Source organism: Penaeus vannamei, chromosome 42 (assembly GCF_042767895.1).
Source record: "Penaeus vannamei isolate JL-2024 chromosome 42, ASM4276789v1, whole genome shotgun sequence".
In the NCBI taxonomy this organism is placed as follows: Eukaryota; Metazoa; Arthropoda; class Malacostraca; order Decapoda; family Penaeidae; genus Penaeus; species Penaeus vannamei.
The window spans coordinates 5,591,603-5,606,602 of NC_091590.1; the positions used below are offsets into that span (position 1 = coordinate 5,591,603).

At 38.8% G+C, this 15,000-nt stretch overlaps 1 protein-coding gene across 1 annotated transcript in view; it reads left to right on the top strand.

Annotated features, from left to right (window-relative positions):
• LOC113826024 (ecdysone-induced protein 78C-like) overlaps positions 1–15,000 on the top strand; it is a 74,336-nt gene that overhangs the window by 58,144 nt on the left and 1,192 nt on the right. The window contains exons 3-9 of the mRNA XM_070118398.1: positions 2,917–3,058; positions 4,615–4,820; positions 7,651–7,798; positions 8,410–8,573; positions 9,374–9,553; positions 9,920–10,125; positions 11,623–15,000. The exon at positions 11,623–15,000 is cut by the window's right edge and continues 1,192 nt beyond it. Coding sequence (XP_069974499.1) covers positions 2,917–3,058; positions 4,615–4,820; positions 7,651–7,798; positions 8,410–8,573; positions 9,374–9,553; positions 9,920–10,111 — 1,032 coding nt within the window. The 3' untranslated portion in view covers positions 10,112–10,125; positions 11,623–15,000. The remainder of the gene's footprint in view (positions 1–2,916; positions 3,059–4,614; positions 4,821–7,650; positions 7,799–8,409; positions 8,574–9,373; positions 9,554–9,919; positions 10,126–11,622) is intronic.

A 15,000-nucleotide genomic window follows, 5' to 3' on the forward strand; every position in this document is an offset into this window, starting at 1 on the left:
CCATTATTTATTTTGCTCTCTCTTGCATCCACGTTTTCGTCCCAAGCACCTGGAAGCTAATTTACCCAATATTGTGTGGATTACGTTTTGCAAATCCATTCAACTATTTATTTAACCACATAGCGTATTTATTTAACTATATATCATATATTTACCCTTGATCTAATACGCATTAAGTTTCATATATCTTTTTTTTTTTAATCCGTATATCTTTTAAAAAGAAACCATATATCTTTAGAAAAAAAACATGTATCTTTTTTTTAATCCATGTATCTTGAAACAAAAATCCATATATCTTTAAAAAAGAAAAAGAAAAAAAAACATATTTTTCCAATCCATGTATCTTGAAAAAAAAAACTCCATATATCCTTAGGAAAAAAAGAAGTGTGGGAAACATCTACTCTAGTTAAGGTCAAAGGTCAAATACACCTTGGGCAGAACCCGGGGCTCTTCCCAACCAATCTAGATTCGTACCTGGAAGCATCTGGCAATAATCGTAGACGTCACCGTTAATTTCCTCTTTTTTCTTTCTTTCTTTTTTTTCTTTTTTTTTTTTTTTCTTTTTGTCTGAGAAGCTTTACTTTTGCTCTTATATACCGTCAAGATCAAGGATGATAAGGAGGAAGACAGCTGTGAAATAACAGAATATAAGTTATTATTATTATCATAATTATCATTAATATCATATCTTTATTATTATTATTATATGATTATTATCATTATTATTATTATTATTACTATCATTATTATCATCATCTTTATCATCATCATCATCATTATCACATCTTTTTTATCATAATTATTTATTATTAATAACATTATTATTACTATTACTGTTATTACTATTACCATCATCATCATTATCACCATTATCATCATTATTGTTATGACTATTATCATTATCATTATCATCATTATCATTATTATCATTAACTAAAGCAAGTGCTATCATGGCCGGGCAGATACTTTTGTGCAATCCAGTTTTAACAGTTATTTAATTCCCGTTCTGTGTTGTGAGTGTATTCCTAAGGTTGTAAAGTATGAGGTTCTATATCAACTAACATGTGCCTGTGTGTGCTTCCGGTATGGTTGTGTTAAGCTTCATTTTCCATTTGGGTGTATGTGTGTATTTGTATGCAAATGAGTAAGTAATTGTATGAATTTCTGGTTTAACATGTGTTTATGTTTTTGATATTCTGTGAAGGGTATTAACATTCGATTTCATTTATGCGGAAGTGCTTGTTTGTATGTAAATTTATATAAAACGTAACTATATTGTATTTGCATCGATTTCTATGATATATTTACTTATTAAAAAAACTTGTATCTACACTCTATATACAAACGAGTACCTAACTATAATTAGTGTTAGTGTTAAGCGTTAAGGTTTATTTTCCATTTAGGTATACATGTGTATCTGTATGCAAATGACTACATAATTGTTTATGTTTCTTTATAGTCTGTGAGAGTATTAACATTCAATTTTGTTCATGCGGAAGTGCTTGTATTTGAATGAAAATTTATATTAAATGTAACTGCATTGTATGTTTATCGATCTCTATCATCATGCGTTTACTTATAATACACTTATATCTACACTTAAGCGATGAAGCTTGTACTAACTATATGCGAACGAGTACCTAAATGTACTTAGTATTAGTGATAAGAGTTAAGATTCATTTTCCATTTGGGTGTAAATGTGTGTTTGTATGCAAATGAGTACGTAATTGTATGAATTTCTGGTTTTACATGTGTTTATGTTTTTGCATAGCCTGTGAGGCTATTAACATTCAATTTCATTATGCGGTAGTGCTTATATTTCAATGGAAATTTATATTAAACTGCATTTAATGTGCATCGAAGTCTATCATGTGTTTACTTATAATGCACATATACTTACACAGAAGCGATAAACCTTGTACCAACTACATACAAATGAGTACCTAACTGTAGTGTTAGTATTGATTCATTTTCAATTTAGCTGTATATGTGTGTTTGTATGCAAATCAGTACGTAATTGTATGAATTTCTGGTTTAACATTTGTTTATGCTTTTTCATAGCCTGTGAGGGTATTAACATTCAATTTCATTTTGCGGTAGTGCCTGTATTTGTATGCAAATTCACACTAAACGCGCCTGTATTGCATATGCATCGATCTCTATTATCATGTGTTTACTTATAATACACATATATTTACACAGAAGCGATAAAACTTGTACCAACTATATACAAACGACTACCTAACTGTACATGTTGAGGTTCATTTTACATTTGGGTGTATATGTGCATTTGTATGCAGATGAGTGCGTACCTGTATGAATTTCTATTTTAACGTGTTTATGTTTTGATAGTCTGTAAGGGTATTTATATTTAATTTCATTTATGCGGTAGTGCTTGTTTTTGCATACAAATTCACACTAAACGCACCCGTATTGTATGTGCATAAATCTCCTACATGTATTTACTTATAATGCACATATATCTACACTTGGTGATAAAACTTGTACCAACTATAAGCAAACTAGTTCTATAAAACTATATTTATCATATTTATATATTATTATATTTATTACATTTATATATTATTATATTTATTACATTTGTATATTATTATATTTATTACATTTGTATATTATTATATTTATATTTATATATTATCATATCTATTATATTCATATATTATTATATTTATTATATTTATATTCTATTATATTTATTATATTTATATATTATATTATATTTATATATTATTATATCATATTTATATATCATTATATTTATTAAATTTATAAATTATCATATTCATATAATACATAACTCTATAACCACACATTCGAGCACCTATTGATGAACCCTGAGACCCTCCCACCCCCCCCCCACCCCCGTTTCTAAGAGGTTTCCCATCGTGTCCACAGGGTTTCTTCAGGCGCAGCATCCAGAAGCAGATCGAGTACAGATGCCTTCGAGACGGGAAGTGCTTGGTCATCAGACTGAACCGGAACAGATGTCAGTACTGTCGTTTCAAGAAGTGTCTCGCCGTGGGCATGTCGAGAGACTGTGAGTATTATTTAAAGGGTTTTTTTCTTTTTCGTTTTTTTTTTTTTCGTTTTTTCGTTTTTCCGTTTTTTTTTTTTTTTTTTTTTTTTTTTAGTTTTTTCGTTTTTTTTGTGTGTGTTTTTTTAGTGATGTTTGGCAGTGATTTTTTCATTAGGATCTCCCTTCAGTCTTTCATTCTTAGATTTTGATTGATTTTATTTTTATTAGTAGTAGTAGTAGTAGTACTTTTACTCTTGCTATTACTTACTGTTACTTGTACTATCACTAGTAGTAATAGTAATAGTAGTAGTAGTAATAATATTGACATTAGTATTATTTTTATCCTTATTTTTGTTATTATTATTATCATCATCATCATCATCATAATTATCATTATTATTGCCATTATTATCATTATCGTTATATTATCATCATCATTAACATTAGAGAAATAACTACAGGAGGCTTTACCCTAATTAATTACACACTGTGACATTCCTCGTTCATAACTCATTACCTCCTGTCATTAACACACCCAACAAAAATGTACATTAATCAACAACTTCGTACACAATAACACAATCCCAATCTAACACAAATATAACACGAAACTCGAAACCCATAATCTAACACAACACAGACCAAAAACACACACAAATGTACATTAATCAACAACTTCATACACAATAACACAATCCCAGCCACACAATAACACAAAAATAACACGAAACTTGAAACGCAAAATCTAACACAACACAGACCAAAAACACACACAGATGTATATTAACCAACAACTTCATACAGATTAAGGCAAACCCAACTACACCATAATACAAAAATAACACAACCCAAACCTAAAATTTAACACAGCATAGACCAACAACACACACAAATGTATATTAACCAACGACTTCACACACAACAACACAAAATATAACACGAAACTCGAAACCTAAAACCTAACACGAAATTCGAGACCCAAAACCTAACATAACAGACAACAACACACACAGATGTATGTTAACCAACAACTTCACACACAACAACAAAAAACTAACACAAAACACCAAAACCTAACACAGCATACACCACCAACACACACAAACGCATATTAGCCAACATCACACACAACAACACAACCCCACCCACACAATAACACAAAAATAACACCACCAACACACAAACAACCCATCCCCCAGCATACACCACCAACACACGCATATTAACCACCAACATCACACACAACAACACAACCTCATCCACACAATAACACAGAAATAACACAAAACCCCAAAACCTAACACAGCACACACCACCAACACACACAAACGCATATTAACCACCAACATCACACACAATAAACACAACCCCACCCACACAATAACACAAGAATAACACCACCAACACACAAACAACCCAACCCCCAGCATACACCACCAACATCACACACAATAACACAACCCCACCCACACAACAACACAAAAATAACACCACCAACACACAAACAACCCCCCCCCCCCTCGCTAAACCACCCATCCACCCAAAACAGCCCATTCTAACCAACCACCTCCTTTCAGCCGTTCGATATGGGCGTGTCCCTAAGAGGTCACGCGAGCGAGAAGGCGATGGGCGGGGCGAAGGGTCAGAGATGGTGGCCAGAGAGGTCGAGAACAAACAGCTGGCCATCTATGACATAATTCTCACCATCTCCCAAGCACACCACGCCAACTGTTCCTACACGGAGGAGAAGACCAGAGCGCTCGTCAGGAAGCCTATCATTTTTGTGAGTTGTGGTTGTGGTTGTTGTTATTGGCATTGACATCCTCCTCTTCCTCTTCTTCTTCTTCTTCATCTTCCTCCTCCTTATTCTCCCCCTTCTTATTCTTCTCCTTCTTCATCATCTTCATTTTTGTGAGTTGTGGTTGTTATTATTGGCATTGGGATTATCCTCATCTTCCTTCTCGTGTTCTTGTTCTTCTTATTCTCCGCCTCCTCCTTATTCTCCCCCTTCTTATTCTTCCCCTTCTTCATCATTTTTGTGAGTTGTGGTTGTTATTGGCATTGGCATTGACATCCTCCTCCTCTTCTTCTTCTTCTTCTTCTTCTTCTCCGCCTCCTCCTCCCCTCCTTATTCTCCCCCTTCATCTTCTTCTTCCTCTTCCTCTTCATCCTCCCCCTCCTCATCTCCCTTTCTTCTATTTCTTCTTCTTCCCCCTCCTCCTCCCACTCCCCTCCTCCCATCTTCTTCATCTCCTTCTTCTTCTTCTTCTTCTTCTTCTTCTTCTTCTTCTTCTTTTTCTTCATCTCCTTCTTCTCCTTCTTCTTCTTCTTCTTCCTCTTCTTCTTCTTCTTCTTCTTCTTCTTCTTCTTCTTCTTCTTCTTCTTCCTCTTCTTCTTCTTCTCCTCCTCCTCCTCCTCCTCCTCCTCCTCCTCCTCCTCCTCCCCTTCCTCCTCCCCTTCCTCCTCCCATCTCCCTCTTCTTCCTCATTATCATCATCCTCAATACCATTAATATATATGCCCTAACATTTTTATTCTGTCCGTATCCCTCTCCAACTTTTCATCTTCGCCCCCTTGCACCCTTCCCTTCCCCCCTCCTCCCTCCTCTCCCTATCGTCACGTATCACATGACGTCACGGATCATATGACATCACGTATGAGTATGGCGTCACGTGTCACTATGACGCCACGCTTCCGTCATCAAAAGATCGTGTCCGTTTTCTTTAATAACCCGCACGTTTTCATGTTCCTTGTTCGCGCTATTTGACGATGTGTTCCTCGTTCGCATTTCGCCAAGTCACGCTATCAAATTATCTGCAGGATTGAAGTAGAATCATTTAATACACTGTAATAGAGTTGTTTACATTGTCCTTCGCTGTCGTGTTCTGTCGTTCTAAAATACGTGCTCAGGAAATCGAACACTGCAAATATCAAACGCTACTATGTCTTCAGTCGCGATATTTATAAGCGCAAGATTGAATTTTCTCAAATCGAGTAAGATAAAACTTGTAGGTAGTAAAGTATATAAATAAGTTATAATTATAGTGATTGTTATAGGATTTGACAACCCATTAATGCCCTTTATGAGGTCATTAGAGGATTTTAAAGTAATCCGAAGATTTTACTCATACTGACTCAAAAAAACGCCGTCATATGTCTTTTAATGCTGTTATAGGAAAAAAAGTCGCAAGGAGAAATCCCATTTTGAATATAATGTTTAAGATTGTACGTAGGCATAATTCTAAATTATGTCAATCTCGTTATTATTCGATCATTCTCTGTATGACCAAAGGAAAAAAAATAAATAAACAAGTATAAATAAAACGATAGCGTTCCTGAGTTCCCATGCGCAACAAGCTATTGTCGGGCAGCATCTCGCAGGCAGCTCCCCGGCGGCAGTGTGCATTCCGGCCACCAGGGGCGCTGCCGCATGCCCCGGGGTGCGCGATCCCCCAAGGAGATTGCGCGAAGGGAGACTGAGTGCGCGGCCGCGGGCTGGACGGAGCGAACGCAGCGGCGGCAGGAGCGGCAGCGAAGGTATCTTACAAATATCTGCTGCAGAAAATGGCATATTTATTTTCTGTGTACGTATATATATAATATATATGTGCGTGTGAGTGTGTGTATATATGTGTGTCTGTATGTGTGTGTGTGTGTGTGTGTGTGTGGCATTACCACATATTATTATTGTAAGCTATATAAAGAAAAAATCGAGATTTATACCACCAGAGGTGTCAGTGCAGGTCTAGAAACAGCTACGAAAGAATAAAAGAATAGAAAGCCAGCTATTTAACTAAGAAAAAAAAACATATTAGCTGATCTTTTAAACTTACCAAGAGCCGGAGAAGTTACAATCTCTAAAGGCAATCTGTTCCAAAGCTTACAAACAGCAATATAAAAAAAAAAAGCATCTAGAGAACTGACGTAGACGATCGACTCAAACCAAATTGTAATTGAACTGAGGGTCATAGAACTTAGAACACAGAACATGGTTGAATATCATATCTATAGTTCACACAGATGTCCAGTACTGACGCCAAGATCCATGAGCATGAAATATGACGTAACACAAACTTTTATTTGTTATTGTTAGAAGTGTGCGAGGCCCGACCCAAAGAATATTCGTATACTTGACACGCATAAATAAAGAAATAAACGCATACTTATCAGTCTAGACATGCATCTCAACCGGGCAAATAGATGGTTATAGGTATATCTATTAGATATATGGACAGATATGCCTTTATTTCTGCATCTGTATTTATGAAGATTGGGTCGGGCCTGGCACAATTTTGACAAAACGGCTGAGAGTGATTCCGAAAACTTCAAAAGTCCGAAAAGTCAAAAGTGTTTTGTATTTATAGAATTTATCTTTCATTCTCCCTCTCCCTGTCCCTCTTCTTCTCCCTCTCCCTATACCCCATCGCCCTTCCCTCCTTGAAAAAAAAACATATCTAACATATCTAAATAATAATAAATAAATGAAAAAACATGAAAAAACATATCTAACATATCTAAATAACAACAATAAATAAATAAATAAACATTTTAAAAAAAATTAAAAAACATATCTAACTCCCCCTCTCCCTCTCTCCCTTCGTCGCCTCCTGCAGAACACGTCAGAAGTGAGCAGCGACCCCGAGGCAGCCTCCTCCACCATGGACACCCTCGAACACCAGAAGATAACCATGTGGCAGAGTTTCGCCGTCTTCATGACCCCCTCGATACAGCGGGTGGTCGAGTTCGCCAAAAGAGTGCCAGGTACGCTTGTTTTTTTGTGTTTGTTTGTTTTTTTTTTTTTTTTTTTTTTTTTGCTTATTTATTTAGTTATTTTATATATTTATTTATTTATTTTTATTTTTATTTTTTTTATTACTTTTTCTTTTTTTCGATTTTTTTTTTACTTTTATCGATTTTTTTTTTTTTTTTACTTTTTTAGATTTTTTTCTTTCTTTTTTTTCCTTTTTTGGAAGTCTGTAAATCAAAACATAGAAGTGTCCCTACGCACAAAATGAAAAAAATAACAAAGATAATAATGATAATTATATTGATAATAAGGGTAATAATAATAATAAAAATCATGGTAATAATGATAATATTAATGATCATAAAATTCTTAGTAATAATGATAATAACAATAGTAATAGCATCAGTAATAATATTGATAATAATGATAATAGTGATAATAAGGATAATAATCTTGATAATAATAATAATTACGATGATAATAACAATAACAACAACAATAACAAATACCAAAACAAAAATTCAAAGACCCCCCCTCCACCTCCACCCCCCCCCCCCCACCCCCCTTTTTTAACCCCATCATTCTAATCATTCTTTCTCTCTCTCTCTCTTCCTCTTTCTTCCAGGATTCTCGGAGTTGTCCCAAGACGACCAACTTATTCTCATCAAGGTCGGCTTCTTCGAGCTCTGGCTGACGCATATAAGTCGGATGATTAGTTCCGTGGACAACACCCTGACGTTCAGCGACGGGTCTTACGTCACTCGCAGTCAAATGGAGATGATGTTCGATGTGAGTTTGGTAGCATATGATTTTTTCTTATTATTATTATTATTTTTCTTTTTCTTCCTCTTCTTATTCTTCTTCCTCTTCTTATTCTTATTCTTCTTCCTCTTATTCTTATTCTTATTCTTATTCTTATTCTTATTCCTCTTCTTCTTCTTCTTCTTCTTCTTCTTCTTCTTCTTCTTCTTCTTCTTCTTCTTCTTCTTCTTCTTCTTCTTCTTCTTCTTCTTCTTCTTCTTCCTCTTCTTCTTCTCCTTCTTCTTCTTCTTCTTCTTCTTCTTCTTTTGAGGCGTACTTTTTTGTCTACCTGTGTGTTGTAAATCTTTTGGACAATAACTTTTGCATCAACTTTTTTCTTAGTCTTTGATAATTCATAGTCTTTTTAATAGTAAAAAAAAGTTTTAGGGCAAAACCCCCTTCGTAGAATTGCTAAATCAAAATGACTTTTTTTTCAAAATTATATGATTCCACACCATCAGTGATCTAAAACTATTATAGTTTATTTAATTTCATGGAGAATAAATTTCTTGTACCAGACAACCTTCCTGGATATTTATTCCTTTTATTTATTTATTTGTGTGTGTGTGTGTCTATGTGTGTGAGTGTGTGTTTATATATAGCATCTCCACCTTTTTCTTCTTTGTGTGTGTGTGTTTGCGCTCGTCTGTGCGTGTGTGTGTCTCTGTGTGGGTCTCTATGTCTATGTGTCTGTGTGTCTGTTTATACATAGCATCTCCCCCTTTCACCCCCGCCCTCTTCGCCCCAACACCCGTCTGACACCCTCTCCCTCTCTCCCCCAAACGCAGCAAGACTTTGTCACGACGATATTCAACTTCGCAATGTCGTTCAACAACCTGAACCTGAACGACACTGAACTGGCTCTGTTCACGGGCGTCGTGCTCCTGACGGCGGAGCGGCCGGGCATCACCGACACCAAGGTCATAGAGCAGCAGCAGGACCGGATTATCGAGGCCCTGAGGGTGCAGGTGAGGCGAAGGGATTGGAAGGGGCGCTCTTGTGGGTACATATATGTATGAGTATACGTATACATTCCATCGTAACAAAGGGAATCAAGTTAATTTATAATTTTGTCAGCATATCGCAGCAAAGAATATCCAAAGTAAGACATGGAATCAAATTAATTATCACTTAGTTAACATATGACAGAAAGAATATCCATAGTAAGACATGGAATCAAACTAAATAATAATTATTTTGTTAACATATCGCAGAAAGAATATCCATAGTAAGACATGGAATCAAACTAAATAATTATTTCTTTAGCATATCGCAGCAAAGGATATCCACCATAAGACATGGAACCAAACTAAATCATCACCATTGCATTCTAGGTGGGCAGAAACCACGCCAGCGAGACACACCTGTTCCCCAACGTAGTAATGAAGATGCCAGAGCTACGGCAGATCGGAGCCAAGCACCAAGAACACCTGAACTGGTTCCGGTCTAGCTGGTCGAGGCTCAAGCTGCCCCCACTCTTCGCTGAGATCTTCGACATACCCAAGTGCGAGGAGGACCTCTTATGAGGAGGGAGGTGTAGGTGAGTTGGCTTTGGTGGGAGAGGGTGAGGGGAGAGAGGAAGGTTGGGAAAGGGGGGGAAAGAGAGGGAGGAAAGGTGGGTGGGAGAGAGGATGCGAGAGGGGGAAAATGGGTGGGAGAGAGGATGCGAGAGGGGAAAGGTTGGTGGGAGAGGTGCAGGGGAGGAAATGTGTGTAGGAGAGAGGATATAGAAGAAAATGTGAGAGAGAAGAATGCTTGTTTAAGAGAGGATGAGGGGAGGAAGGTTGGGAAAGGGAGGAAAGAAGAGAGGGAGGAAGGTAGGTGGGAGATGTGAGAGGGAGGAAGGCTAGAGGAGAGTATGTGAGAGGGAAGAATGGTTGGGTGATAGTGAGAGGAAAGAGGATGGGATACAAGGTGAGAGAGAGGAAAACATTAGTTAAAGGAGGGCGAGAAGAATATTAGGGAGAAGAGAATGTCTCCCTCTCAAAATATTTTATTCGAACTAAACATAATGGAGTCAAGATTGGTATATAACTTTATATTAAAAAAGACTGAAGACTTACAGCAAACTTGACAAATGTATAGTTTGTGCATAAATATTGTCTTTGGTGTGGTTATAAATGGACTTCAGGGTGAAAATAATAATAATTATCTTGTGAAATAATGAAATAGTTATTGTGTTAAGATAAAATCTCCGAAATAAAATGTTACGTAGCAGAAAATAACTTACAAGGTGCTGGAATGAAAATTAGCGTTCGAATGGTGTCGAGTTTGATAGCCCTGGCTTGAGCTTAATCACTTTGGTGAAAAAAAATGATTAGGCAATGAATAAGGAAGGAAAGAGAGAAAGAGAGGAGTGTGGGGAGAATATGTGCATAAATTACTGAGAGAGAGATGGAGAGAGACAGACAGACAGACAGACAGAGACGGGGGAGGGAGAGAGGGAGGGGGAGGGAGAGATTGGAGGAGGAAGAGAGAGAGAGAGAGAGAGAGAGAGACTGACACAGACAGAGAGGGTGAGAGGGGGAATTCATAGAAATGAACCCACACAAGTGCACTAGCGTTTGAACATACGTGTAACCGCGTGCATATAGGCCTATTCACGTGTCGGGAGAGAGAAACAGAAATATTCAATGATAATCTTTTTAGACGAAGTGAATGATAAAGGGTGGGAAGGCGAAATTAATTAATGGATAGAAAGAGACAAACAGACAGACAGAGAAAAAAATCCAAATGAGGGGAGAGAAAGAAAGACAGAGAGAGAGAGAGGTGAAAAAGAAAGAGAAAGGGAGAAAGAGTAAATGTTTTTTCTTTTATCATGCAATTGTGTTTGACTCAATTACCATAGAAACATACTCTTGTTCACATGGATATACTCATGTCCACATCGATATGCAATATGCATTATAACGATCTTTAAGAATCCATTGTTAAACAGTAAATCAATCAATAGATAATCAAAGAAATAAAGTCATTCCGAATTAAAACCGCAAAGCAATTTAACTTTTTAGTCATACCAACTTTCTCTTGCTTTCAGGAATAATCTTGGCAACGTAGTGTCATAGCCATTGCCCGGTGGACCAAGCGTGTGATAGTGTCATCCCCAAGTGCGTTCGAGCGTGCGTGTGTGTGTGTGGGACCCCCAGCCTCATCACAGCCCCACGCCCGCCATCAACCACATCCACTCAGAATCAAGCCCACACGGAGCCCACGCCCACCTGGTCGCAGCCGCAATATTGGTAGTCCGTCGACATCGTGTTAGGTAGTCTTATCACGAGCAGGTCGTAGGCTTTACATGCTGTCTGAAGAACACGAGCCGTTCGCTTCCGAGGGAACGAAGGAGGGAGGAGCCAGTGCGACTGCGTGGAGACTCCCGACCCTCCTCGGTGGGTGCAGAGGCAGGCCCGCCTCCGGAGATATTCGACAGATGTACAAAGCACCTCCAGGACGCGTCTTGGAGACTAAGAACGCCTCAGAGTTTCGTCTTCAGGATCTGGAAGCTACCGAGAGTCCCGGGATGAGTAGCGTAACATCCTGCGCATGGTGGTGCCCGCCAGAGTGTTACTTTGGAATGAGTGTGTTGGTATGAAAATATAGCAAGTTTCCCACTGCCATGTTGCTCCTCGGCCAGAAGCCAACGTGATAGCGTTACCAATATTTATTCTACTTTATTGTGTTCTTGGTGGCGTCTAGCATGTATCTAGACACCAGGACAAGCGGGACAGTGTGGGCCATTGATACTGCACTCTGACGTGCCTCTCACGCTAGAGCTATACGTACACTGTCAAAAGAGACAAACAGTTGTAACGTTCTTGTCAGTACAAGTGTCACTTTGTAACACTCGATGGACTCTTCTTCCTCACCAGAACAAGTTCAGCCAAATTGTGTTGCAAGAATGAGACATATCGAGTGTTTGTATAGCAAATTTTAAAGCGCATTTGTCTGTGCTGTTGGTGACTGCAGATCAGCGCCCCAGAGTGACTGTTTATAAATACTCATGTCCCAGCAGCGTGCACCACCAAGAGCTTGTACTCGGTGTGTAGTGTCTGTATTTAGTGAAAGAGCACAATAGTGGACAAGTCTGCTGCAGTTTCTGCTACTTCTGCTGGTTATTCTGCTGTTACCTCCAACATCCTTAGCCCTTCTCCCACTGCTACAACATGACCAGTCACTTCTTCACTGCCCCTCAGCTGAAAAACGAAAATAATTTCCTGAGATTTCATTCACAGGAAGCCTGCTTGACCTCAGGCGCTAAGCACAAAGATAAGTTTCCTCTTAAGAATCCCCCATAGCAAATATAAATGTGACCACCATGCTCTGTGTTCTATTCTCAAATTTCGAAGACTGACAGACTGAAGTCAGACGTCAGCAACAGCACGACCAAGCAGGCCGACCTGACCACATTGGTCATAACGTCACAAGAGCAGGTAAAGAGCAGAGGCAGCACGGACACTGAAGCAACTGTTACGTAGGTGCACAGGTAGCATCGGATTCTGAACACCGACATGAACCTTTGTAACATTCAGAAGACTAATGATTGGCTCTTTGATATAGCCCAATTTGTTACAATTAACCCCTCAGCGTATTGTGCCCCTTCATGAGGTTTCTTAGTAAATTCAACATATGAGAACTGTCAATTCAGAGCTAGTATACACCACAGTCCATATGTGCCAGGACCTGCGTATAACTGAACTAATGTATACCACAACCTGCATATACTGGAGCCTGTGTCTGCCAGGTATGTATGTTACATTCATGTGTATTGTGCCCTGCCATACAGGACTGCAGTATACTACACTGTAGCTATTGTATACCACAGCCCGGGAAATACTAGAACCTGTGTATACCAGAGGCCATGTAGTAAGGCAAGCTAGACCCATTCTTGGAGGTTAAGTTGGTCATGTTACTGAAGGTGAGACTTCATTGCGATATGGTATGTGTCCAGGATTTATTGTCTTGTCAAAGGAATCCCTCATGTCATTAGTTCAGATCCAGTTTTGTGCATATGGACACTACATTCGCCTGAAGATGACAGTGGTGGGTTAAACAGTGGTCAGCTGGTGAATACTTGAGCCTTGACTCACGCACACAATGAGACATGGATGTTGAGAAGCTACTCAAGCATATGGAGAGGTTCGCAGACCTCTGCCGGCGTCGACAGAACCGCGTCACAAATTCTGCGTGGCTTTAAGTGTTCTCAAAGACTGATGATCTTTCCGGTGCCTCAAAACGCCGCCACCGATACCTTGAAGTGTACTTTGTTAGAGTACTTCCACTGGTTCTTTCAGTACTGTTACCTAGATGAGCGTGTGGGTCTCTAATGTAACCATTCCCAGCCCAACAACACTACCCACATAGATTATTTTGTTAATGAAAAGGGTAAAAGGTTAAGGGTTTGACTGTGTTGTTGGTTAAATAGTGTCCCTCTCTTGTTGATAGTCTAAGCTAAGCCTATCCCATCCAAATTTATACTACTGTATTGGATAACGGATGAGCAAACACTGGAAGATCCTCATAACAGGCAGTGAGACAGAAGGCCGCAAAGTAAGCGATGTTAGGCCACCACAGTCTGCCATTAGGTCTCGTGTTTCACAATGTTTCAAGTTCCATCGCACGACTTTCAGTGTCCGAATTTCAAGTTACTGCAGATACGCTCCTTAACAAAAGACTACTGCTTGCGAAGAGCTATTAAATCTATTGGTGAATCGGGTGCTAGCACACTGCGGTGACTTAAGACTTCCGGCTCAGGACTTTTAAATGTCAAGGGTGAAGGATTTTTGAGCCATATTCTCAAACTGTACTTGAGCTGCTCTCGGTGCCTTTAGCAGGAATTTTTAGAGTGTAGTTTAGCCAGCCTCCCCTCACCCCCTCCCCCCCATGAATATTTGCACACATGATATATCCGTCACACAATGGTGGTATATAGAGTGGTGAACAGTATTCAACACCCAATGTCAATGAAGACCCACACAAGCAAGTTTCAAACAGACAAGCATTCATGGCAAACGGTCCGAGCTAAGTTGTCTTTTTATATATAAACAAAGCCGCGGATTACCAAGTGATTGAATTAAGCTAAGTAACCACGCGACTTCACAACTCTAGTTCGCAATGTGCCAGTGTGTTGCTAACCTCCTGCCTAGTTGTGGAAGTGGTAGGGAAAGGGACGCAAAAGTAAAGTGTAGCGTGTGTTGGCCGAGTACAGTTAGACAATAGGGTTCTCTCCGGTGTACTGCCAGAAGATGCAGTCTTCCCGTAATACATGGCCACAGAAAAACGAAAGGGGGTTCGCAGGACGCGTCCCCTCGTCGAATCTTATATTTTCTATATTCAGTGAGTTATGATTTGACCATGTTCGTATTCTCTACCGGGTTCACTCTGACACATCTCACAATGTTGATAATTGTTAAGGCGTGTT